Raw genomic sequence first — 24182 nt, 5'->3', positions numbered from 1 at the left:
GGGGGATAATTTGTAATATAACAGTCTAAACTTCATCCTTTTATGTGAAAAAAAAAGTTATAGAAATTCAAACATATAGAGGGGCATAATCGAAAGGAACGTCTAAGTCGTAAGTTGTCCAAAGTAAAAAACAGCTTAGGACACATCTTTGAAAAATACATCCAAATTTTTTTTTGTTTCGAAAATCGTCTAAGTATACGTCCTACCAATCTGATCGTCCAAGTCGCTAAATCGTCCATCTTTATACCACATTTTTGTCCAACTTTTCATCCAAGTCAAAAACGCCTAGAACAAGCCCTGGTGGACATGGGAGGGGTCTGCAAAGTGATGGACTGAACACCCAGACATGGAACCTAAATAGTGTGGTATCTTACAGGGCACTGCTATGAACTTCACAAAAAGGGTGCCATGTCTTCATCTCACTACAGCTCCCTTATAGGTCATGGTGAGCTCCCTAAACCACCTCCAGAATCCCATAGACCCCAATAGCCCTTATGGCTGCAGGAGCCACTTATATGCCAGTAAAAAAGGGTTTTGGGGTGTATAGGGGAGTGCACGTTTCAATATCAATGCAGTGATTATAGGGGCTTATGGGCATGGGTCCTCCTCTCCATGGGTCCCTAACTCAAGACGGTTTAAGACGCCTCTGTGCAGCACGACTAGGCTTTCCTATGCCAGGCTGCCAGATCTTGATGTTCTGGAGGTACAATTTTCAAGTTGTGATTAATATTTTTATGGGAGTTGGGGTCAGTAATCACTGGGGTAGTGTGTGGCGGTCTGTATTATGTGTTTGCAGTGCTTATCTGTTCACTTTAGGTGGGTTTTTGTGACTTAGACCAAGTTCCGTCGATCCTGTGCTGTATAACTTTCGGTTATAAATGCAGTATGACTAAGGGCTCCTTTTACGAAGCCGCAGTAGCGGCTTTAACGCGTGCAACTTTTAATCAAGCGCTAACCCCCGTGCTAGCTGAAAAACTACCACCTGCTTAAATCATTTACGACTTAATTCTGTAAATGGTGCCCAAAATCAAATGCATGGGAATTTCTACTGAATCCACTGGCTGATCTTTTCAAAGCTTCTTTAGAGTCGAGAATGGTACCGGAGTACTGGAGGAAGGCAGATGTGGTCCCTCTCCACAAAAGTGGAAGTAAGGAAGTTGTAGGGAACTACAGGCTGGTAAGTCTGATTTCTGTGGTAAGTAAATTAATGGAAACACTTTTAAAACAAAGAAGAGTGACATTTCTGGAATCCAGTGGATTACAGGACCCAAGGCAACATGGATTCACTAGAAGTAGTTCTTGTCAGACAAATCTGATCACTTTCTTTGATGGGGTGACTAGAGAAATGGATAGAGTGCGCTAGATGTGGTGTATTTAGATTTTAGCAATGCCTTTGACAGTGTTGCATACAGGTGTCTAATAAATAAGTTAAGTGCCCTCAGGATGGGCCCCAAAGTGACAGACTGGGTCAGAAACTGGTTGAGTGGAAAGCAACAGAGGATAGTGGTCAATGGAGATCGCTTGAGGAAAGGGGTGTTACCAATGGAATGTCTCAACGTTTGGTTCTTGGGCCTATTCTTTTAAATATTTTTGTAAGCAATATTGCTGAAGGACTGTCGGGTAAGATTTGACTCTTTGTTGATGATACCAAAATCTGCAATAGAGTAGACACTGAGGATGTAAATAACATGAGGAAGGACCTAGCAAAGCTTGGAGAATGTTGTAAAATTTGGCAGCTAAGATTTAATGCTAAGAAATACAAGGTCATGCATTTGAGCTGCAAAAACCCAAGGGAACAGCACAGTGTAGCGGGTGAAGAACTTTTGTACATGATAGAGGAGCGGGACTTGGATATGATAGTATGTGATCTTAAGGTGCCCAAACAAGTTGAAAAGGTGACAGTGAAAGCTAGAAAGATGCTTGGGTGCATAGGGAGAGGCATGGCCAGTAGGAAAAATGAGATATTGATGGCTATGTATAAGAGTTTCTGTTTCTATGTGTAAGAGTTTGGTGAGCCTTCATTTAGAATATTGTGTGCAATTCTGGAGACCACACTTTTGAAAAGATATAAACAAGATGGAGTCGGTCCAGAGGAAGGCTACTAAAATGGTCGGAGGGTTTCATCATAAGGCATATGGGGGACAAACTTAAAGATCTCAATATGTATACTTTGGAGGAAAGGTGGGAGAGGGAAGATATGATACAGACATTTAAATACAAAAATAATATCCAAATGTTACCAGTCAGTGGTGGGATACCCACAGAAAATTAGCATTTAGAAAAAACAGTAGAGAAAAAGCCTCAAAAGTAACTTTTATGAGACGGCAATCAATTCTGATTTCTAGTGGAGTTTTTTTTATTGCCTGTGATAATACAATAGGCATAATGGTGTTATATGTCACTCCTGACCTAGACAAAGAAGAGTGACAAAACATTGTGAACCTCATCACAGAGGTCAACCTAAAATTCTTCTCATTTTGGATCTGCGGTGACTTTAATCTACATGTAGATGACCCTGCTTGCCAAAAAGCCCAACAAATAGTTCAACACCTAGGTCTAGGACTACAACAAACAGTGAAGGAGAAAACCCACACTAAAGGATACACATTAGATGTACTGTTCGGCAGAGAGGAAGCTATAAGGGACTGCAATCCCACCTCTATCAAAGTGTTATGGACAGACCATCACTTAGTACGCTTCAGGATAAGACAACCAGAAAGTAGGAAATGATCAAAAACCTCCGGAATGACACAAAAAAATATGGAGAGGATTCATAGACAGTATCAAATTCAAAAACAGATTGGAGCCACACCTCAGAGAAGTAAAACCTGAGATCAGAGACCTTACAGAATGGGTGAGACTATGGGTTGAAACGCTGGACTGTAGTCTAGAGGAGGTAGCTCCATTAAAATTATAAAATCCAAACCAAAAAAGATAGGTTCACCTCATCAGATGAAATCATGAAGCTAAAAAGAGAGAAAAGAAACTCGAAAGGAAATGGAGAAAATCAGATGAAGATGAAGAAACCAGAAAAACCTGGCTTAGAGTCAACAGAATTTACATAAAGAATATAAGAAAAGAAAAAAAAAGAATTCCTCTCTAAAAAGATCCTTGAAGCCAGAAACTCCACAAAAACCCTATACCAGGTAGTGTATGGTTTGTTGGGGGGCAAAAACAGTAAGAAATCACCAACAAATGTTCCCTAACCAGTAAAGAATTCAGAAACTTCTTCACAGAGAAAATAATGAAGCTATAGAAAGATAATGGCCTAAATAATATATTATTAGTCAAAGAGACAGGAGAAATGGGAGACGCAATGGAAGAGTTTGAACCCATCACAGAGATCCAGGTCAACACCCAATGAGAGAGCTTGAAGGCCCAGGACTGTCCTATCTAAAAGACCTTTTCAATGAATCATTACAATCCTGACTTAAATGGAAACTCAGTTATCAGGGCCATCCTGAACAATAAAGAAAGACCTAGACGATCCCTCCAATTATAGACAGGTAGTCAACCATGGATATCTAAATTAATAGACAAACTAGCCTGCCAACAAATATCAGACTTCCTAGAAAACTCATTAAAGCTAGACTAGGCCTAATCAGGGTTCAAAAGATATATGAGCACAGAAACCATGCTAGTAGCAGTACAGGACTCAGTCCTCAAACACCATGTGAAAAGAGAAGACATGCTGCTGGGGCTCCTGGACCTCTCGGCGGCCTTTGACCTAGTCCAATATGCACTGATAAAATCAAGATGCATAGAATTGGGCCTCAAAGAAAAAGTCATGGCATGGATAGAGTCCTCTCTATCCAAAAAACTAATGAGGTTAGAATGGCAGGAGAACACAAGCAACTGGAAAGAAACAGATGTAGGGGGTACCACAGGGATCCACTATGTCACCCATGCTATTCAACATCTTCCTCCAATCACTGGGGAAATTAATTAGGAAACTGGGATGGGAATGCCAGACGATATCCAACTGATTATCCCGCTGATGAAAAGGGATGCGAAGACTAAACAGTAGATCAAGAAAGGCCTAGAGAAAATCTTTGGATGGTTCCAAATAAATGGACTAGTAACTAACAAGGATAAAATGGAACTACTTCTAATTAACAAATGGGGAGGAAATAGCCAGAGATACCAACTAATTCAGAGTGGCAATACCATAAAATCATTCTTACGGTGGCGGTGGCAAATTCCCTGCCGGAGGTGCGGCAACGAGGCGAGATGCCAACGGCCTCTTTGGGGCTTGAAATAACATTCAGTCTCGACGCCAGAGCACCGCCCCTATAACCTCAAATTACTAGCTCTCCAGGGGAGGGAGTGTTGCCAGGAGACGGTGGACATTCTACCCCTGAGGCCAGAGAAGTCGATCTGGAGAGCAGAAGTTTAGGCTCTCAGTTTTCTCAAGAGGATTCAACAACTGATGGAGTAAGAACAGCCCAGACGGAACAGAGACAGGAAGAAACTACAATTGGTGAGCAATTTGGAATAAATTTACAACTTTTCTTACCTCAAAAACCCCAGGAAGTTACATTAGAATCCCTATGGGATTTGATTTCTAATTTGGGACAGACTTTTAATTCTCAATTCCAACAATTAGAAGGGACAATTAATAACTATGATACTGAAATTGGGAACTTGAAAAAAGATTTAGAAGCTTCTAAATCTTTAACGAATAATCTTCAAGAAGATATAGGATTATCAAAGAAACTTCAAGAGACTTTGATTAAAGATAATATAAGTTTAAGAAGGAAAATTGAATCTTTGGAAAACTTTTCCAGGAATAACAACTTGAGACTGATTAACTTTCCAAAAGTTTCAACGGTAACACCTAAAGATATGCTGAAACGATATCTTCAAGAAATATTGGAAATACCTGAGTCTGCACTACCACCAAGTGTATTATTTACAGGCTAAACTCGAGATATTCATCAAGTAATAAATCAAGATCCTATAAACATCTCAGCTGTATTAGATTTATCTGATAGAGAAATGTCTGTTCCATCTACTTTGCTTTTAACGCTTGCACTTACCCCTGATAAGAGTTGATTAATGAGAATGTTCTATAAACATAAACAAAAAGAATTTCTTGGTTATAAGATACAAATGTTTCCAGACTTGGCAAGGGAGACTCAAAAGCGCAGAAGAGAATTTCTTTTGTTAAAACCTGGTGTTCTGGCCCTAGGGGCAACTTTTTTTTCTTAGACATCCTTATCAATGTGTAATTCATTATAAAACTCAGAAATATGTCTTTTTTGATTCTCCCCAATCGACAACCTTCCTGTCCTTGGAGAAGGAGAATGCTAAATAGATTAGAGGTCCTTACTCTCTGCTAGCTTATGATTCTATAAAGATTGTCTCTTTCTGATGTACTCGCATTTAATTTACATCTTGGATCCATTTGAGGACTTGAGAAGATTTATGTTAGGTTATTTTAATTGCTTGTTTAATTTTCTTTTGACAATTATCTTTCCATGAATCAACTTTCTGTACAAGTTTATCTTGATTATATAAAATTGGAAACTTATAAATAAATAAATAAATAAAATCATCCATGGAAGGGGTGAGGAACCTAGGAGTATGGCTGAACCCGAACCTAGACATGATGTAACAGATCAAACGCATCATGAAAAATGCTTATGGCAAACTTTTGGCTTATGGCAAACCCTAACTCACCCATCAAGCATAGACTAATGCATCACCATTACAGAAACTCATGTACTGTTCCATCATTACAGAAGCTCATTACAGAAGTTCATGTTTTGTACCACCATTCCAGAAGCTTATGTAAACTGTCTGAATTGAGCGGTATAAAAGCTTTCAATAAACAATTTCCATTTCTTAAAATGTCCGTTTTTGGAAATTTACATCTGCTGACTTTATATTTTGCATAGTTCAGGGGGGCACATATTGCTTTCTTTTTCTCTGGTGTTGCACTATATGAACAACCTAGATTCTTGAGTGATCAGTTTAATTTTCATTTGTGCTTACTTTTTCTATATTGAGTGAAGGTCTGTGTTCTGCATGTGTGAAAGATGTATAGTTTTCTGTTAGCACTAACTGCAAAATTGATCTGTTTTAATCTCATTTGTTTAGTGTACTTCCAGGCACCTGAAGTGCTCTAAAACAGTGTTTCTTAACACACAGTATGTGTACCCTTGGGTACGTACCTTCTCTCAGATGTCAGGGGGAAGGCTTGTGGGCTGGCTGCATTAAGCGTGTGAGTCGCTACATGCGCCCTGGCCCGTCCCTGTATGAACTTTCTGCTGGCGGTGGGATGGAGAGTGTTCGGCTCTGGCAAGGTGGCAGAGACAGCTTCAGGGGTGGGGGTGGTTAGGAGGCAGGGAGGGATCCCTACTGGTGGTGGCTTCCGTGAGGGCCAGGCAGGGATCCCCGGTGGGAGACAGGGAGGGGGCACAAACTCGACTCAGAAGGAAAGGAAGGGGCATGAGCATGGGGGCACTAACTTGAGACATAGGAGGGAATAGAAAGGGAGAATTGATGGGCATGTGAGAGATGGTGCAGATGGGGAAAGGAAAATTGGGCAGAGAGAGAGAGGAGTGAAGTAGAGATGCATGGGGAATAGGATGAGGGAGAAATGTTGGATATGGTGGTGGAGAGGGCAGATTGAAGGGGATGCAAGGAGGAGGAATGTTGGACACAGTGATGGAGGGAGAAATATGGCATTGTGCTGGAGAGGGGTGATAGGAGAAATGGGCATGAGGCTGGTGGGCAGCGGTAAAAAATGCTGCACATGATTTGGGGGATGAGAAATGTTGGATGTAACAGCGGGTAGGAGAGATACCTGGATTTCTCAAGACAGATGGACAGTGAAAGGGAGGGAGACATATTGCCAATAGGGGTGGAGGAGAGAGGAAGAAAAGTTGGACTCATGGACGGACAGAGAGAGAGATGTTGGTTGGGGAAGGGAATGGGGTCCAGAGAGGAAGCATGCAGGAGGCAGAAATAAATAAATATTGGATGCACAGTCAGAAGGAAATGCAACCAGAGACTCATGAAATTACCAAACAAAGGTAGGAAAAATAATTTTATTTTCAATTTAATATAAGAACATAAAAATTGTTGCTGCTGGGACAGACCAGTGATCCAAAGTGCCCAGCAGTCCACTCACGCGGCAGCCTTTAGGTCAAAGACCAATGCCCTGAGACTAGCCTTACCTGCGTACGTTCTGGTTCAGCAGGAACTTTTCTAACTTTGTCTTAAATCCCTGGAGAGTGTTTTCCCCTATAACAGCCTCCGGAAGAGCATTCCAGTTTTCTACCACTCTCTGGGTGAAGAATTTCCTTACGTTTGTACGGAATCTATCCCCTTTTAACTTTAGAGAGTGCCCTCTCGTTCTCTCTACCTTGGAGAGGGTGAACAACCTGTCTTTATCTAATAAGTCTATTCCCTTCATTATCTTGAATGTTTCGATCATGTCCCCTCTCAGTTTCCTCTTTTCAAGGAAGAAGAGGCCCAGTTTCTCTAATCTCTCACTGTACGGCAACTCCTCCAGCCCCTTAACCATTTTAGTTGCTCTTCTCTGGACCATTTCAAGTAGTACTGTGTCCTTCTTCATGTACGGCAACCAGTGCTAGACGCAGTATTCCAGGTGAGGGCGTACCATGGCCCGGTACAGCGGCATGATAACCTTCTCCGATCTGTTCATGATCCCCTTCTTAATCAAAATGTGTCAGTTTTGTTAATTTATATCTGCTATCTATATTTTGTTCTATATTTTTCTATTTTTCTATAGTTGTTACTGATTGCATATTTTAAAGTCATCTGCCTTGATCTCTTTGAAAAAAAAACCCTCCAATATAAATGATAATTAACATTTTCTGTGCATAAAGTGTGCTTTGCATTTTTTTTAATTTTGTGGTTACAATTATGTAATAAGAGTATTGTGTGTATATGAAAAATGGATGGAAAAAATTGCATTACAATTAGTACTATTATTATGGGGGGTGTGGCCAAGGGCGGAGCTTGGGCGGGGTACTGGGTTGATATTTGTTAGGCTTGAAGAAGTTGAGAAGCACCACTCTAAAAAGAGAACTTAAGGGTTACCCCGCTCCCTTTCTTTTCAAGAAAGGCAAAAGTGCACAATTTCCAATTATTTCTAATAACATGAATGAAGCACTATTACTAACTACAGAACTATTTATTATTTCTGTAGTGCTACCAGACGCGTGCAGCGCTGTACATTAAACACACAAGAGGCTGTCCCTGCTCGAAACAGCTTACACATCAAATGGTGAAAGACACACTGGACAAACCCGATGAATCAATAATATAGGCTGCTCAGGTACAAAGGGAGAAGAGGTAGAGAGGGAAGGGGAGCTACAGAGAGAATGACAAACAGACGTGGTGCTTTTACAAATGTACATATCATCACCAGGTCAAAGTTCAAGGACTTTTGTGCATAACACTCGACCAAAAAAACCAAGAAGGGACAGCGGATAAGTCAAATTGAGTCGAAAGCAATCTTTATTCTTGCGAGTCCCCCTCCCCTCCTTTTTTTCCCCCTGTTCTTCTCTGTTGGTTAGCTGGGCGTGTTTCTCTCCTTTCCCTTTGTGCACAACACTCCCCCCCTGGAACTCCTAGTACACACCGGCGGTGGCCGCAGTCAGTGCAAACCCCTTTCCCCAAACTACGAGTTCTTCTAGGCCGGCCTGGGGCCGCCCATCCACGCTCTCCTCCTCCTCCTGCTCCCTTTCCAGCGCAACTCTCGCGTGATTTCCTAGTTAAAGGTGACTTTCCGAACCGGCTGAGCGCATCCTGGTAAAGTGCAGTTTTCGTTTGCATAAGAGGTTTTCCCAATTCCTGTCTAGAAAAATAGCTCGGGGCTAATGCACCGGGAAGCAGTAGTCTTTGTTTGCTCTACTCTAATGCCGCTGAACCGGCCAGCCCCGGGGAAAGGCCGCAGCGGGCGGGCAGTGAATGTTCCCGCCCCTGTTGAGGGAGGGAGGGGGGGCACTGCAGCCCTCGCCGCCCCCTACAGCCCAGCCCGTCCGTCTCCTTGCTGGCGGGGTCACTATCAGCTGCGTGTCCCGGCTTTATCGCTGCACGTCCTTCATATCTCATAGGTATTGTAAAAGCCATTCCGCATTCTCTTCGGAAGGGGGGGGGGGAGGGGGGATGCGCTGACATCTAAAAATGTGAAATAGTTAAGAACAACTGTTTGCATGCCTTGCTTGCCCCCCTCCCTCTGCGGGACGATCAGAAACCAGGGGAGCAGCTGGAGGCAGGCTGGGTATTAATCTGCATCTCTGCGGCAACAGGATAGTTTCTGTAACTGTGCAAAGCGGGGCATGAAATTCACCCAGATTTTAGGCCACTGCGTGCAATATTAACAGTCTGCACCTGTTTTCCACCCTCCCCCTTGTTTGTTTTTTTTAATCGTAACTGCTGTTTAAAAGTGTAGTTTGACTTGCCAGTTTGACAATGTAAGTGTGTGAAAGTGTGGCTTTTGATCAGCACTGAAAGTTCCCCATTATAGCCCTGTTAAACCGTTTTTCCTTGATTTAATGTTTTGTTTGGGGTTGTTTTTTTTTTCCTCCTAGGGGTTGCGCACAGATTTCTGAGACTTCTGTCTGTCAAGTCCTTCCTTTTCAACTGACAGCAAACAAGCATGGGTCAAAGTAAACAGATACGAGTTTTTCTCCTTAACGATATGGAAAAGCTGGAAAAGAGGCTTTACAGGCTTGAACAAGGTAAATGGTGCATTGGGTTTCATTCATTGCTGTGGATGTGATTCTGCAAGACTGATCTACAGCCATGTTTTGAGCAGCAAATGAGTGATTTTTTTAGGAGGGGGAATTCTGTAAATGACACTTAAAAATCGTTGCAAAACACTGTTCTGTAGAGGGCATTTTTTTATAGAATAGCACTTAAATGCCACAATCTGTCTAATGTACCTAGGAAAGTCTGACAAAGATGGCAAAATAAAGTTTAACAAAACTGTGGGTTTACTACAGCATTTCAAGATAAATTTTAAAGATAAGTTGCTTTGATAAAATTTAGAAACTGCAAGTTAAATGGTGTTGCACTTTGATAAAAATCTTTTTGGATAAGAGTTATCCTGTGAAGATTGAGATTCTGAAATAAGTATTTTACGAGCTTACAACAACTTAAGAGCCAATGAGGAGGCTAGTAGCAGATTGTTTTGCTCAATGGGTAAACTTCTGATGGTTCTTTGAATAATGCAGTATTTCAAGATTATTCTTCAGTAATAATGCTTTGAAATAATATTATTGAGTTGTGATTGCTAGCCATTGATATTTACGAGAGTTCAACTTATGGCATCTGAATGCTTAAATGATGTGCCATTCTATGCCCTTCCTGTGGCCAATACCCCCTTTAGAGTTGCATGCTAAGGGATTTAGGTGCCTGGTGCTATAGAATAGCATCTTGGTAGATGTGTGCTTAAAAGCAAATTAGCGCCAATGAATTTCAATGATAGATTAAGGTCAATTAATAGATAGCTAATGGCTTGTCAATCTATTGTGCGTGCATCTTGGATCTGCACTGATAATTCAATATGCAAATTTGGATATCATATATACTGTATATCTGATACAGGGAGATTTGAACACATTATACCTGTTTTGATCTCATTACACTGGCTTCCTATTGAGTTTAGGATTATGTTCAAGCTTCTCTGTTTTGGATTTTAGATCTCTGAAAGGAATGACTTTCTCCGATTAACTTTTGTATTGAAGCTTTATCTACCAGTTAGGTCTCAACGTTCTTCTGATGCTCTCTTGTTGAAGATTCTTTATTTTCATACTATTAGATTAGATTGTTATAGGCAATCTTCTTTCTTTTTCTCTACAATATTGCTAAAATCAGACCCTTCTTTTATGAGCGCACTGCCAAGACCCTCCATCATACCCTCATCTCTTGCCTAGACTACTGCAACCTGCTTCTCATTGGCCTTCGCTAAACCATCACTCTTCCCTTCAATCTGTTCAGAACTGTGCTGCATGCCTTATATTCCGTCGGTGTCGCTCTGCCCACATTACCCTTCTCCCCAAGTCACTTCATTGGCTCCCTCTCCATTTCCGCATACAGTTCAAGCTCCTGTTAATGATCTACAAGTGTATTCGTTCTGCAGCTCCTCAGTATCTTTCCTCTCTCTTCTCTCCCCACAGTCCCCCCTGGCACTCTGCTCATCAGATAAGTCTCTTATCTGTACCTTTCTCCTCTACAGCCAACTTTGTCCCTTCTACCTTGCTGCACCATATGCCTGGAACAAATTGCCTGACTTGATACATCAGCTTCGTCTCTGGTAGTTGGTCAAATCCAGACTCAAAGCCTACTTTTTTAAAGCTGCTTTCAATTCCAAACTCCAACCTACCACCTAAGCATCAATATCTTATCATTCCCTCTGTAATTCCTCCCCACCTGAATACAGTATTGATGCATCTTGTCCAGTTTGTCTGTCTTGAATAGATTGTAAACTCTTTGGAGCAGGGACTGTCTTTTTTGTGTGTTTTGATGTACAGTGCCGCGTTTGTGTAGTAACACAATAGAAATGATTAGTAGTAGTAGGTTAGAGGGCCCGAGTTAATACCCTATCTTGAGAAATTCATGCTCTTGACAAGTTTTCAATCATGTAAAAGAGAAATCAAAACTGCTATTTATGTGTGCATTTGCCATTTCTTGAGGAGTTTTGACTTTGTTCATATCATACAGATTTATTTTATAATTAATATTTTGTTTTTCATATTTTTAATGATTTGTTCTTTATGAATTCATTTATTTATTTATTATTATTTGATTTGCATATGTTAACCCGATTAGATCTTTGGATAGTATAGGCTTATAATAATAATAACAGTTTATATACCGCAATACCGTTAACTTCTATGCGGTTTACAATAGATTAAGCGAGGTACAAATTGATTGAATTTAAGAGGGGAGGAGAGGAGTGTTAATAGGACTGGAAATGCGTTGTTGAGGCGAAAGAGATTAATAGGACAGAGGAATCACTATGGAGGAGAAAGAAGATGAGTGGGTCAGTTGTCTAGATACTTTAGGAACAGTTGAGTTTTTAGATGTTTTCTGAATTCCTCATAAGTAGTGGGCGAAAGCAGTTGATCTAGGTCTTTACCCCACAATGCTGCTTGATGTGAAAGAAGGTGTTCATGGTGTTTTTTCAGTTTACAACCTCTAACTGGGGGGAAACGAAGTAGGAATGAGAGCTTCTCTTGTGTCTGTTGGCAGAGAAGGAGAAAAGGTCAATTATGTATTTAGGGGCAAGTCCGTTTAGCGCTTTAAAGCAGAAGCAGGCGAATTTAAACTTTATGCGTGCTTCCATCGGTAGCCAATGTAAAAGTACTGTTAATAAATTTAAATAAATAAATCCAGGATTAGAGTTCATATATCGATTTATTTCATTTTTAAAACTGGATAGAGAGAAGTTTGAAGAAAAGCTTTGGTGTACTAAATTGGAGTAGCTGACACTTCTTTACAGATACTAAAAACATGGCCAATTTTACAGATCGTTTAAAATAAATGTTGCAAAGGCAAGTCAGTTTGAATGCAAATTTTGAAACAGCTTGGCTATTTTTTTTTTCCCCTCGGTCTTAAGGCACCCTTTTACTAAACTGCACTAAAAAGTGTCCTTCGCTATTAAAATGTGGATTTCCCATGTGCTAAAAAACCATTTTGTGGATTAAAGGTCGCGTGCTAATTTCTCAAATGAGTTCTTGGCCATTAGTACATGAGCTCCCACCGCCACCTATTTTCTAGGCAGTAAGGGCGCCAGCACTAACCACACACTAATTGGTTAGCATTTAGCGATGTAGTTGTGCTGATTGGCTCTGGGCCCACCTACTCTCCTCTGCCAAACATGGCCCCTCATGCTAGAAAAAAAAAAATCTAGTTTTTAGTATGTGGAAAGCATGTGCTGATCCCCAAACTACCACAGGATTCACTAAGCGTGCATTAGTGCTCAAAAATGACCTCTAAGTCTTGGCCATTAAAGGAAGCTTTTCCTTCACTATATTTGATGCAGCACCGCAGAAGAAAGAGAAACTAGATTCCGAGGAGTTTTTTTTTTTCTAACAGTTCTAAATTAGAATGACATTTGGAATTCTATTTCATTGTTGTGCATGAATCCCTTTTGCTTTCCTCTCCAGCGTTCTCTTCTCTTCCATTTCATAGTGTATACTGCTACACAACAGTCATAAATAAATATTTATTTTTCCTGTTTCATTAGTTTAAGGATTTTCTCCCATTCAGGGGAGGTTAAAACTATGTTACTTGGTCAAGCCCAAGCTAAATGTATATAAAAGTAGGTATTCCCCAACACACTACATATATTAGCAGTGTGATAATAGCACCAAAGCTGATCATCTGGTGGATTCATTTATTAGCTGTGACACTGGTCTCTCTACCTGTTGTTCCTTGCTGCCATTGCACTCTGCCCTTCCTCAGCTGTCCCCCTATCTCAACCCTTTTTATCCTTCCATTCTGTTCTCTTTTGTTTGCTCTTCATCTCCACCCATTTCATTCAGTCTGCCTTCTGAATTCCCTTGCTACAAGATCCTTCCTCATCCCCTCTGTTCTTCTTCATAGTCTCAGTTTCTCAACCCCACAGTCGCAACTTTCTATCCCCCCCCCCCATGGGACAGATGAATGAGAATTCTCTCTGTCACCTTGCTGTCCATTTCCTTTGCTATTGTTGCTGCTGAAATAGGTGATGCTTTTTGCCTGCAGAATGGGTCTACAACAATTCGTAGGATGAAATTGGTAGGATACGACACTTGGTAGGAAATTCTACCAACTGTTTCCTTACCAATTGTTGTCCTACCTCTTACAAATATCGATCGTCAGAAATAGGAAGCAGATCCTTGTCCCCTTCCCCCCTTGAGCCCCCCACTGCAAGAAGCAGCAGCTTGGGGCGTATAGGGAGACCATGCCCCCCAACTCCCCAGAAGAAGCAGCAGCTTGGTGGCATCCTCTCTGGAAGACCCCCCCCCAACCCCCTGGAAGAAGAAGTTTACACCCCCACAAGAAGCAGCAGCTTGGCGGCATGGGTCCATGCCGTTCCCATCTAATGGCCCTTTTGATTTGTGCATAAGGGATATAGGTGCCCAGTGTTACAAAATAGTGTGCTTCCAGACGTTTCCACAAAATCTAATTGATGTCAATTAATGTCATAAGAACATCAGAACATCAGATTAGCCTTACTGGGTCAGACCAATGGTCCATCAAGCCCAGTAGCCCATTCTCATGGTGACCAATCCAGGTCCCTAGTATCTAGCCAAAACCCAGGAGTAGCAATATTCCATGCTACCTAGCCAGGGCAAGCAGTGGCTTCTCCCATGCCTTTCCCAATAACAGACTATGGACTTTTCCTCCAGAAACTTGTCCAAACCTTTCAATAATGGATTGTTAGTGTCCAGTTATTAAAGGTTAATGGCTCATTAGCCAGTTAAGTTGCATGCCCATAACTGGGAGCGATATATAGAATCTGGGGGTTTATGTGCTCAAATGTTTATAACTTCAGTCACATGTGAGCATTTTCAAGTTGATGTGCTTTTTTTGAACATTCCCTGGAACCCTATGTGCATGAGTGAACCATTTGTCAAAACACCAAAGGGTTAAAATATAAAGTTAACTTTCCTCAGTTTATCACCAATAAAATATTCTTCTGTTCTGCTCCGGGAGCTGTTCTGGTCACAGATAAACAAACATTTCAAGATAATTAAACTATATTTAAAGTCTTTTTGGATATTTGTATGCATGCTCAACCCCAAGGAAACTTGCTACTTTTATGGAAGGTAGGAGGTAAAGAGGCAGAGCCTTGGAAAGAGTGGCATCCTGCTTTTGCAGTTCATGTAATTATTTCATATTTAAAAATAGATTTGTGACATTTGCTACATAAGAATGCCCCACTATAGATATTAAGACCTTAGAAAAGCTGCACGTACACAAAATGCCCCTTCTGAAGTTAGAATAGTATCATTTTAACAGGACAGTCTGGTGAACTTTCCTGATAAGGCAGAGTATTGCATTCTCTGCATTTCTAAATATATTAAAATGTGCAGTTGCAATAAGGATGTGACAGTATGCAACTGAATACTTTTATTCCGTGTTATTAAAGAGTTACAGATACTTGCAAGAATCACTCTTCAGTATCACTGATCTCTTGCAGCCATGCTTGGTGAATATTTGATTCACACACTTTTAAAAATAGGCAAGATGTCCGTAGAAACATAGAAACTTGATGGCAGATAAAGGCCAAGTGGCCCATCTAGCCTGCCCATCCGCAGTAACCATTCTCTTTCTCTCTCTCTCTCTGAGAGATCCCACATGCCATGTTGAGTTTATATGATTCTATTTTACCAGTTTAGTTTTCTGTGTATTTTATGCCTTTTTTTTTAAATTGAAGTTATATTTTGGAAGTGGCTGGGAAACGAGCCCCATTAGTTATATACTCGTATAGCTCTGGAGAGAAGGCACAGCTAATTTAAGAGACATTTTCCTGGTGGTTGCAGAGGCAGAAATGCTGGCTGTTGCTCTGAGGATTAAGCTATCGGTGGCAGATAGCCTGGCAGTCTGAGATAATTTTAGCAGTCTCATTTGTGAACTGACAGGACAGAGGCAACCAGAACTAACCTAGTGTGTTGCCTCACTGAGATTTCGCATAGCATTTGTGCAATCAGAATGGCTGGTTTTGAACGCTATAGTACAGAATTTGGATACCTGTTTTAACCTTTGTTCTTTTGTTTGTGCTTTGGATTCACTGAGTGGGTACAGATGTGTCAGCTGCACTATTTTATATCTTCTTTTTGATCAAGATCTGAGACTGAATGAAGGATAGAATGTTCTTGACCTTTTGGCTGAGATTTCAGAATCTGTACAATGTAAGCCCTGCTATTCCGTTGAGGACTTAGAAACAACATAGAAACATGATGGCAGATAAAGGCCAAATAGCCCATCCAGTCTGCCAATCTGAAGTAACCATTATCTCTTCCTCTCTCTAAGATCCCATGTGCCTATTCCATGCTTTCTTAAATTCAGACACAGTCTCTGTCTCCACCTCCTCTTCTGGGAGACTGTCCATGTATTTACCACCCTTTCTGTGAAAAAGTATTTTCCTTAGTTTACTTCTGAGCCTATCGCCTCTTAACATCATCCTATGCCATCTCATTCCAGAGCTTCCTTTCAAATAAAAGTGACTCAACTCATGCACATTTTTGCCACGTAGGTATTTAAACGTCTCTATCATATCTCCCCTCTTCCGCCTTTCCTCCAAAGTATACATATTGAGATCTTTAAGTCTGTCCCCATATGCCTTAAGACGAAGACCACGCACCATTTTAGTAGCCTTCCTCTGGACTGACCCAAACCTTTTTATATCTTTTTGAAGGTGTGGTCTCCAGAATTGCACATAATATTCTAAATGAGGTTTCACCAGAGTCTTATACAGGGACATCAATACCTCCTTTTTCCTAATGGCCATACCTCTTCCTATGCACCTAGGATCCTTCTAGATTTCGCTGTCACCTTTTCAACCTGTTTGGCCACCTTAGGATCATCACATACAATCACACCCAAGCCCCGCTCTTCTGTCATGCACATAAGTTCTTCACCCCCTAAACTGTACCGTTCCTTTGGGTTTTTGTAGCCCAAATGCATGACCTTGCATTTCATTGCATTAAATTTTAGCTGCCAAATTTCAGACCATTCTTCAAGCTTTGCTAGGTCTTTCTTCAAGTTATTCACAGTATTTGGGTATCTGCTCTATTGCAGATTTTGATATCATCCACAAAAAGACAAACTTTACATAACAGCCCTTCAGCAATATTGCTTATAAAAATGTTAAAAATATGGTAATATCCCTTTCCTCAGAGCAATCTCCGTTGACCACTACCATCTGTCATTTTCCACTCAACCAGTTCCTGACCCAGCCCTTCACTCGGGCCAATCCCGAGGGCACTCAGTTTATTTGTTAGACATCTGTGTGAAACACTGTCAAAGGCTAAAATCTAAATACACCACATCTAGCGCACATCCTCTATCCAATTCTCTGGTCACCCAGTCAAAGAAATTGATCAGATTTGCCTGACAAGACCTACCTCTAGTGAATCCATGTTGCCTCTGGTCCTGTAATCCACAGGACTCCAGAAACTTCACCGTTCTCTGTTTTAAAAGCGTTTCCATTAATTTGCTTACCACAGAAGTCATACTTACCGGCCTGTAATTCCCTACTTCCACATTTGTGGAGAGACACCAAATCTGCCCTTCTCCAGTCCTCCAGTACCACTCCCGACTCTAGAGATTCATTGAAAAGGTCAGTCTGCAGAGCCACCAGAACTTCCCTAAGTTCCTTCAGCACTCTCACACCGTCTGGCCCTTTCGCTTTGTCTACTTTTATTTAGCTATCTCCTCACGAACACAACCCTTTGAAAATCGATCAGGGTCTACCACTCCTGCATCCCTATTCATGTTTGTCTTCTGCAGTCCCGCTCCCGGCGCTTCAGTTGTAAACACAGAACAGAAATATTTGTTAAGCTATTCAGCCTTGCTTTATAGCCATTGCCCAAGTAAAAGGATTAAATCTCCTGCTTAAAAATATCCCTAAAAAAAACTTTAACTGTGCTTATATAGTTACATAGTAAATGATGGCAGAAAAGACCCTCACAGTCTATCTCTTCTGCTCAACCAGGTGGCTAGATCTGCCCCTGCCACTCTGTACAGGCCCCAGTCACCCATGTTCAAGTGCCAGTTGTGAACTCACCACCATATGGACATCCAAACAAGATGGGGATGAACTCTGAAATTTTGGGGATAATATGTTTTATTCAGTGAGTAATTATATATTGTACATGCGGGCCAATCAGGGCCTTAAGTCCCTCCCTGTGCATCCCAGGATGCACTGGGAAGGGGAAGGGTCACCATTTTGGAGTGGTGGTTTAGCAACCATCAGTACACAATCGGACTGTTTAGTGCATCTAGGCCCTGGTACCTTCAGCAGCACAATGATTCCACTCTCTCCCCTATTTGAATATATTAACCCTCTGTATGCTGTAGAAAAACTGCAGCCAACAGCTGCTAAATGTAAGGTTTTTGTGTAGCTCCATGTATTCTAGAAAAGCCTCTAGTTCTATGAGGGCATGGTGCCCAGGTTTCCAAATATCTCAAGCCTTATTACCTTGTCTCAGTGCAACACTCTCACAAGAGCATCCTTCTTGATGTGAATTTGTTTGCGATAGACACAGAACTGAAATGTAATTTTCCCACCAACCTCTTCCTGCTTTCAGATCCTCCCCTCACACACACACACACATTCTGCAGGAGTTAAGATGGCTACAGAGGCTGTCAGGGACTTGTTGAACTAAAAGCATATATTAAACCCCAACTGGAACAGGTTCTTTTATTTCACATACTGTATCTAAGGCACGCAGCAGATATCTGGGGAGTGGTTTAAGGATGCAGAGATCTGTTCTGATAGCAGAAAAGGATGTATACATTTTAAAAAGTGCACACCTGTTAAACACATGATTACGTAGATCTGAGAAATACTATGAAGCTCACACCTGCCATGGGTTCAACTCTTCTGCATTGGAACTATTGCCCCCAGTGCAGAAAGTGCTCACTGGGTAATGGTATAACCAGTTATTGCAAAGTCCTTTTATGGTCAGTTTATTCAGATTACTAAGTGCCCCTGATTGTGCATGTTACTTTGCTTACCATTTTCTTTCTGCTGTATTCTTTCTTTGAGGATTTGAACTTCAGTTTCGACTGGGCCCAACTTTGCAAGGGAAGCCAATTACTGTTCATACGAATTACCCAGCGCCCGGAGAACCATTTGTTCATGGCAAGTTAAGGGTACTGCAGTGGCACAATCCAACAGGGAGAGAAGATGATTCAGACAAATACTGTCAACTCGACCTCAAGATAGCAGGATCATTCCAGTATTACTTCTGTCAGGAGTAAGTCATTTCTTTCTGCATGGGTTTGCTGCAATGTGAAATAGTTTACAGAACAATAGATGACAGGAATTACAGTAAAATTCCCAAGACTGTACCAAAACTTACTACTATAGGGGGAAATAAATGCTAATCCTAAATAAAAATTCTCCACCCTTATACTTAATGAACAGTATAATATTCATATAATTTGTGTTGCATCCATCAGAATATTTCAATATCCAGCTCGTTCAGCATATTCAACAATTGGGTAAATTCTTATTCGTTATCAATCCAGTTATTTGTTAATGTCTTAGTCTTCTTTATTTAACATTTTTATCACTTTTTGTTAATATAAGTAGAAGAACGTATCTTATAGTCGGAAGTCAATAACAAGAGACTTTTAACACTGACATGAATTCAGGTTTTGCCATGTGGCTTTGTCATAGGCAAGTCTTCATATAATTTGTTCATGAAATCAATCAGAACGGTTTGTGTGAGTAAACTTTATAGAGACTGGCCTGTTTTGGTCTTGTTGACAATCTTGTGTTTTAAAGAAATTGCTTGAGGTAGCTAATGATATTTCTTAGACTAGATATCTGACTTCAGAGAGTTTAGTTTCTCCTGATTTTGCTGCTGCACAGCTAGCCACATTTTTTTTAGGAAGAAAATTCTCATTTTAAGGAATTTAGTATCATCCTACCCTGGAAATTATAATAGGGAGAGATCTTGTACTGAAAATTCTGGCATGCCACGGGACCAAGCAAGGGAAGATTCTGTGCTGTTGACATGGGAATATTTTCAGAGGTTATTAAAATAAATTCTCCACATCCCATTGTGCCTAGATTCCCACCCCTCTTTTGTTTGACAAAAATATTCCCTTCTTTGGTTACCGTATATGCCTTTACTCTGAAATTATGGAATCCAGTTGCTTTGGGTAATATTTTGTTAATACCCAACTTCAAAAAATTTCCATGCAAAAATGAGTGATGTTTTTAACTATAGGCCTGATACAAATATTCCCTTATTCATAAAGATTATAGAAAGTTTAGTAGCAGAACAGTTAATGGAATGTCTTCAAACACATGACTTATTACATTTCCCAAACAGGATTTCATAGAAGATTTAGGACTGAGTCTCTCTTGGGTGCCCTTTTGGCTGAGTTAAGATCTCTGTTAGCTAAAGGGCAACAGGCTTTGATGCTTCAATTTGATTTGGTAGATCATACATTTTTTTAATACCTGTTAAATGATCTAGGAAGAGAAAGAGTTTGTAAAATTTAAAAACGAATTAAAAACTTTTCTTTTTAGAGATGCATTTGCAAGTTAATCTTTTATTGTATTGCTTTGCTTATTTTATTCCCCTAAATGTCTTATTACCCTTCTGTATTTCCCTTTGATGTCTCCTCTTTACTTTACAAATTGTATTTCACCCCTCCTTACCTTGTGTTAAACAATGTTAATTTTTAGTATAATAAGTTTATTTATTAATTGTATGGACTGTGTTGTTACCTAAGCTTTGTAGCTTTTTAAATGTTCACCGCTTAGAAACTTTGTCTAAAGCGGTTAATCAAGCCATCTAATAAACTTGAAACTTGAAACTACTCCATTAGTTTGAAGTAGAGAATGACATGGGGACAAATGTATCCCCATCCCCAAAGGATCTAGCTCCACCCCTGTCTGATCCCTGTGAGTTCTGTCTCTGTCCCTGCAAGCTCTATCCTCATCTGCACAAGCCTGGAACACATAAATAACTGATGAATTAGGCCCTGTTTTGATCCAGTTTGGTTTGATTGCTGTTCAAACGATAGTATTTCAACTAGATTATTGTAATCTTTTTTTTTATACATGGGATGTTCAGAATTATTCCTTTGCTTATGAAATTGCATCAGTTGCCTGTACTGTATATGCTCAATGTTATTTTAAACTTTTGCTCTTTGGTTCATAGGATTATACTTGGGGCTCCTTTTACAAAGGCGCGCTAGCGGGGTTAACGCGCGTGACTTTTCATCACGCGCTAACCCCCGCGTTGGCCCAAAACTACCGCCTGCTCAAGAGGAGGCGGTAGCGGCTAGCGCGTCCGGCGGTTTAGCGCGCGCGTTATTACACGCGTTAAACCGCTAGCGTGCCTTTGTAAAAGGAGCCCTTGGTTTAGCTCCATGTTATCTAACCCAGTTTACCCTAACGTGAAATGCTCCAATAACTGCTCCGACGCTCATAGAATTCTTATGAGTGTCGGAGCATTAAGCACCCTGGGTTGCAGTAGAAACCTCTACTGTGGCTTGGTAAAAGAGGGCCTAAATGAGTTTTAATTCTTTTAAAAGAGTATCTAGAAATACGTTACTATGATATCCATCACCTAAAGGGATCAGACTATCTTATCAAGCATATATTGCTGGAATTCTTTACCTTCGAAAATTAAGACTACACACTAGCTACTTGATGATTAGAAAACATTTAAAGACTCTTTAGTATATAAGGTTTATTTCATGATTTTATTTAAGTACTACTTAATTTGAATTATTTTTGTTTGTAATTCCTAGATATGACCAGTTTTCTATTATTGTAATCTGCTGTGAACTTTTTTATGACTAAGATGCAGAGAATAAGATATTACAGTGAGCCCTCTGAATCCGCGGTTTCAGTATCCGCGGATTTGGTTATTCACAATTTTTTTTTTTTTTTTTTTTAAATAAAGCTGCATTCCGGACCTTCCCCGCCTCCCTCCCGGCATCCCATACCTTACCTGGTGGTCTAGCAGACTTTCAGGGCAGGAGCGATCTTCTACGCTCCTGCCCCATGCAGATCACTCATAGCAAATGGCTGCGGGGAGTTCCCGTTGTAGTCTCGAGAGGAATTCATGGCAGCCATTTTCTATGAGTGATCTGCACGGGGCAGGAGCATAGGAAGATCGCTCCTGTCCCGAAAACCCGCTAGACCACCAGGTAAGGTCTGGGATGGTGGGAGGGAGGCAGGAGGGAGGCGAGGGTGGGTCAGAGCCGGCCCAAAAGTTATTCACGAATATTCAGTATTTGCGGGCCGGCTCTGCCCCTAACCCCCATGAATACGGAGGGGGAAGTGTATATTGTACTTTATATTTTATTCAAAATAAAGGAAAAAGAACAGAGTTATTTATCTGTTAATTTGTTTTCAATCTGAATCTATAAGAGGTGTGTAATCAAATCTAAAAGTGAATGGTTGGTTGGTTTAATCAACAGAAGAATAGGGTCAGACCAGTGGCCCATCTAGCCCAGTATCCTGTTTTCAAAGTGACCAATCCAGGTCACAAGTACCTGGCAAAAACCCAAATAGTAGCAACATTCCATGCTACCAATCCCAGGAACTATTTACTTTTATTTGTGCAAGCATCAGAGTTGTCGCGGCAGCCAGTCAGCTAGTGGCTCTGCACGGGCAGGAGCGAAGGAAGGTCGCTCCTGCCACAGTTCACCTCTGGTCCACCAGGGATTATAAAGGAATACGGTGGAGGCAGAAGGGAGGTAAAAATGCTTAGAATCGACTGGGATAGGAAGCGGGAGGGATCCCTGCTTTCCCAGCCCACTGCTGGACCATCAGGACTTATGGCAGATCAGGTGGAGGCCTGCAAGGCTTTGGGAGGGAGGGAGACAGGGTACAGAACCTGGCAGGGAGATGAGGGGGGCTGGGTACAGAGACTGGCAGGGGAGGGAGTGAATGAGGGAACTGGATGCAGAGCCTGGCAGAGCAAGGAGGGAGTGGGAATAGAGGTTAGGGAAGGACAAGGCAATGCACTTGAATATTAACACCCCCCCCCTGTTTATATTCGAGTATATATGGTAATATGTATTAAAGTATTTACTTCCCCTTTTATCAAGCTGTGCCGCCGAGCAGCAGGAGGAGCTAAATGCCGAACCATCCATTCTATTCCTATGGATGGCTCAGCATTTAGCTCGCGCTGCTCGATAGCGCAACTTAATAAAAGGGGGTGGGGCTTACTAAATAGGTCCCTTAAATGTTTTTTTCAGATCAGAACACAAGACTGCTGCTTGTCTTTGTTAGTCCTCATTTAGGATCTAACTGATCTTGTAAGTGCCCATCTGAATCTGGACAGTCTGGCGGATTTTCAGAATTTATATATAAAAAAATAATAATAATAATTCTTCAGCAGCCATTAAGACTGTCACATTGCCTAAGTGCTCTGCAGATTTACAGTTCTTACTAAGTAGATCTTTTGGTCTGTTCAAGGAGGCAGCCAAATGGACAAGCAAAACGTTTTTTTCAGTTTAATTTCTGCACAACAGTAAGTGGCATAGGATAGGCTTTATAAGAAATGACTAAAACAGCAGATCATTTTTTCTCCACCTGTGTTCTTGTTGCCAAATGTGTTTTAAAACCCGCAAGTCCATACGTTTTATGGTGATATTTTTTCCTCCCCTGTCTGCATTATTCATTTAGGGGCCCTTTGATTAAGCTGCCTAATGTAGCTTAAAATGGTGTACTGTGGTAAGTGGCAAATGTGCATACGCTAACCATATACTGCTAGATATTTTAAAAAATAAAAAAATTGCAGGGGCGTGTTTGGGGAGGAGAGAGTGGGCATTGCAGTGCTAATCAGTTATCGCAGCTCCATTTCCGTGTGCTAGCTACTGTAGTTAGCACAGGAATAGCATATCAACCTTTACTGCTTACAAAATGGGTGGCAGTAAGTGCACATATGCTAATTTTTGTTTATGGAAATGCAATCGGTCTAGAAGTGAAGATTCAGGAAGTTGTTGAACTTGATGCTCCATCCAGCATGGGGGGGTTCTCTGAAGAAGCCTGTCGGCGAAACGTGTTAGGACCCACCTGTACCTGCTGTAGCAAGTTGGCTTCCTAAATACTCACAGTTAAGTTATGCCTTAAGCATTGGACATTTTAAATGGACATTTAATAGAAAAAAGAAGAAAAAAAGTAAAAAAGATATTCATCAAAATTTAAATACCTTTCTACCGTTTGAGGATGGTGCATTGATAGACTCTTTGAAAGCCCTTACAGGGGTTGTTGCCCCGGTTTGGTCACTTTCTTAGCATATATTGGTTCTGAGCACCTTCGAGGTTTAAAGGCATTTTCACTTTGTTTTTTGTTTCCTTTTTCGTTTTTGTTAGCATGCATTAATGGTAACATTTGCACATGGCCATTAATAAAAAAAAAAAAAAAAACCCAACCCTTCAGAAAAAGGCTGCAGTAAAAAAAGTGATATTAGTGCACGGCAAAAACTTGCTCAAGGCTATGCTAA

At 40.9% G+C, this 24182-nt stretch overlaps 1 protein-coding gene across 6 annotated transcripts in view; it reads left to right on the top strand.

The window, feature by feature from the left end:
- The first annotated feature begins 4463 nt into the window (after window positions 1-4463).
- AGL (amylo-alpha-1, 6-glucosidase, 4-alpha-glucanotransferase) overlaps window positions 4464-24182 on the top strand; it is a 161033-nt gene continuing 141314 nt past the window's right edge. For 2 of the 6 annotated variants that reach the window (XM_033916339.1, XM_033916344.1), the window contains exons 1-3: window positions 8909-9092; window positions 9570-9719; window positions 18746-18956. In XM_033916339.1, coding sequence (XP_033772230.1) covers window positions 9638-9719; window positions 18746-18956 — 293 coding nt within the window. In that variant the 5' untranslated portion in view covers window positions 8909-9092; window positions 9570-9637. Of the gene's footprint in view, window positions 4481-8294; window positions 8312-8640; window positions 8788-8908; window positions 9093-9239; window positions 9453-9569; window positions 9720-18745; window positions 18957-24182 lie in introns of those variants that run through there. The other 4 variants (XM_033916342.1, XM_033916343.1, XM_033916340.1 and 1 more) reach the window with 4 other exon arrangements.

The sequence above is a fragment of the Geotrypetes seraphini genome, chromosome 12, assembly GCF_902459505.1.
Source record: "Geotrypetes seraphini chromosome 12, aGeoSer1.1, whole genome shotgun sequence".
NCBI lineage: Eukaryota > Metazoa > Chordata > Amphibia > Gymnophiona > Dermophiidae > Geotrypetes > Geotrypetes seraphini.
This window is presented reverse-complemented; position numbering and strand designations above follow the sequence as displayed.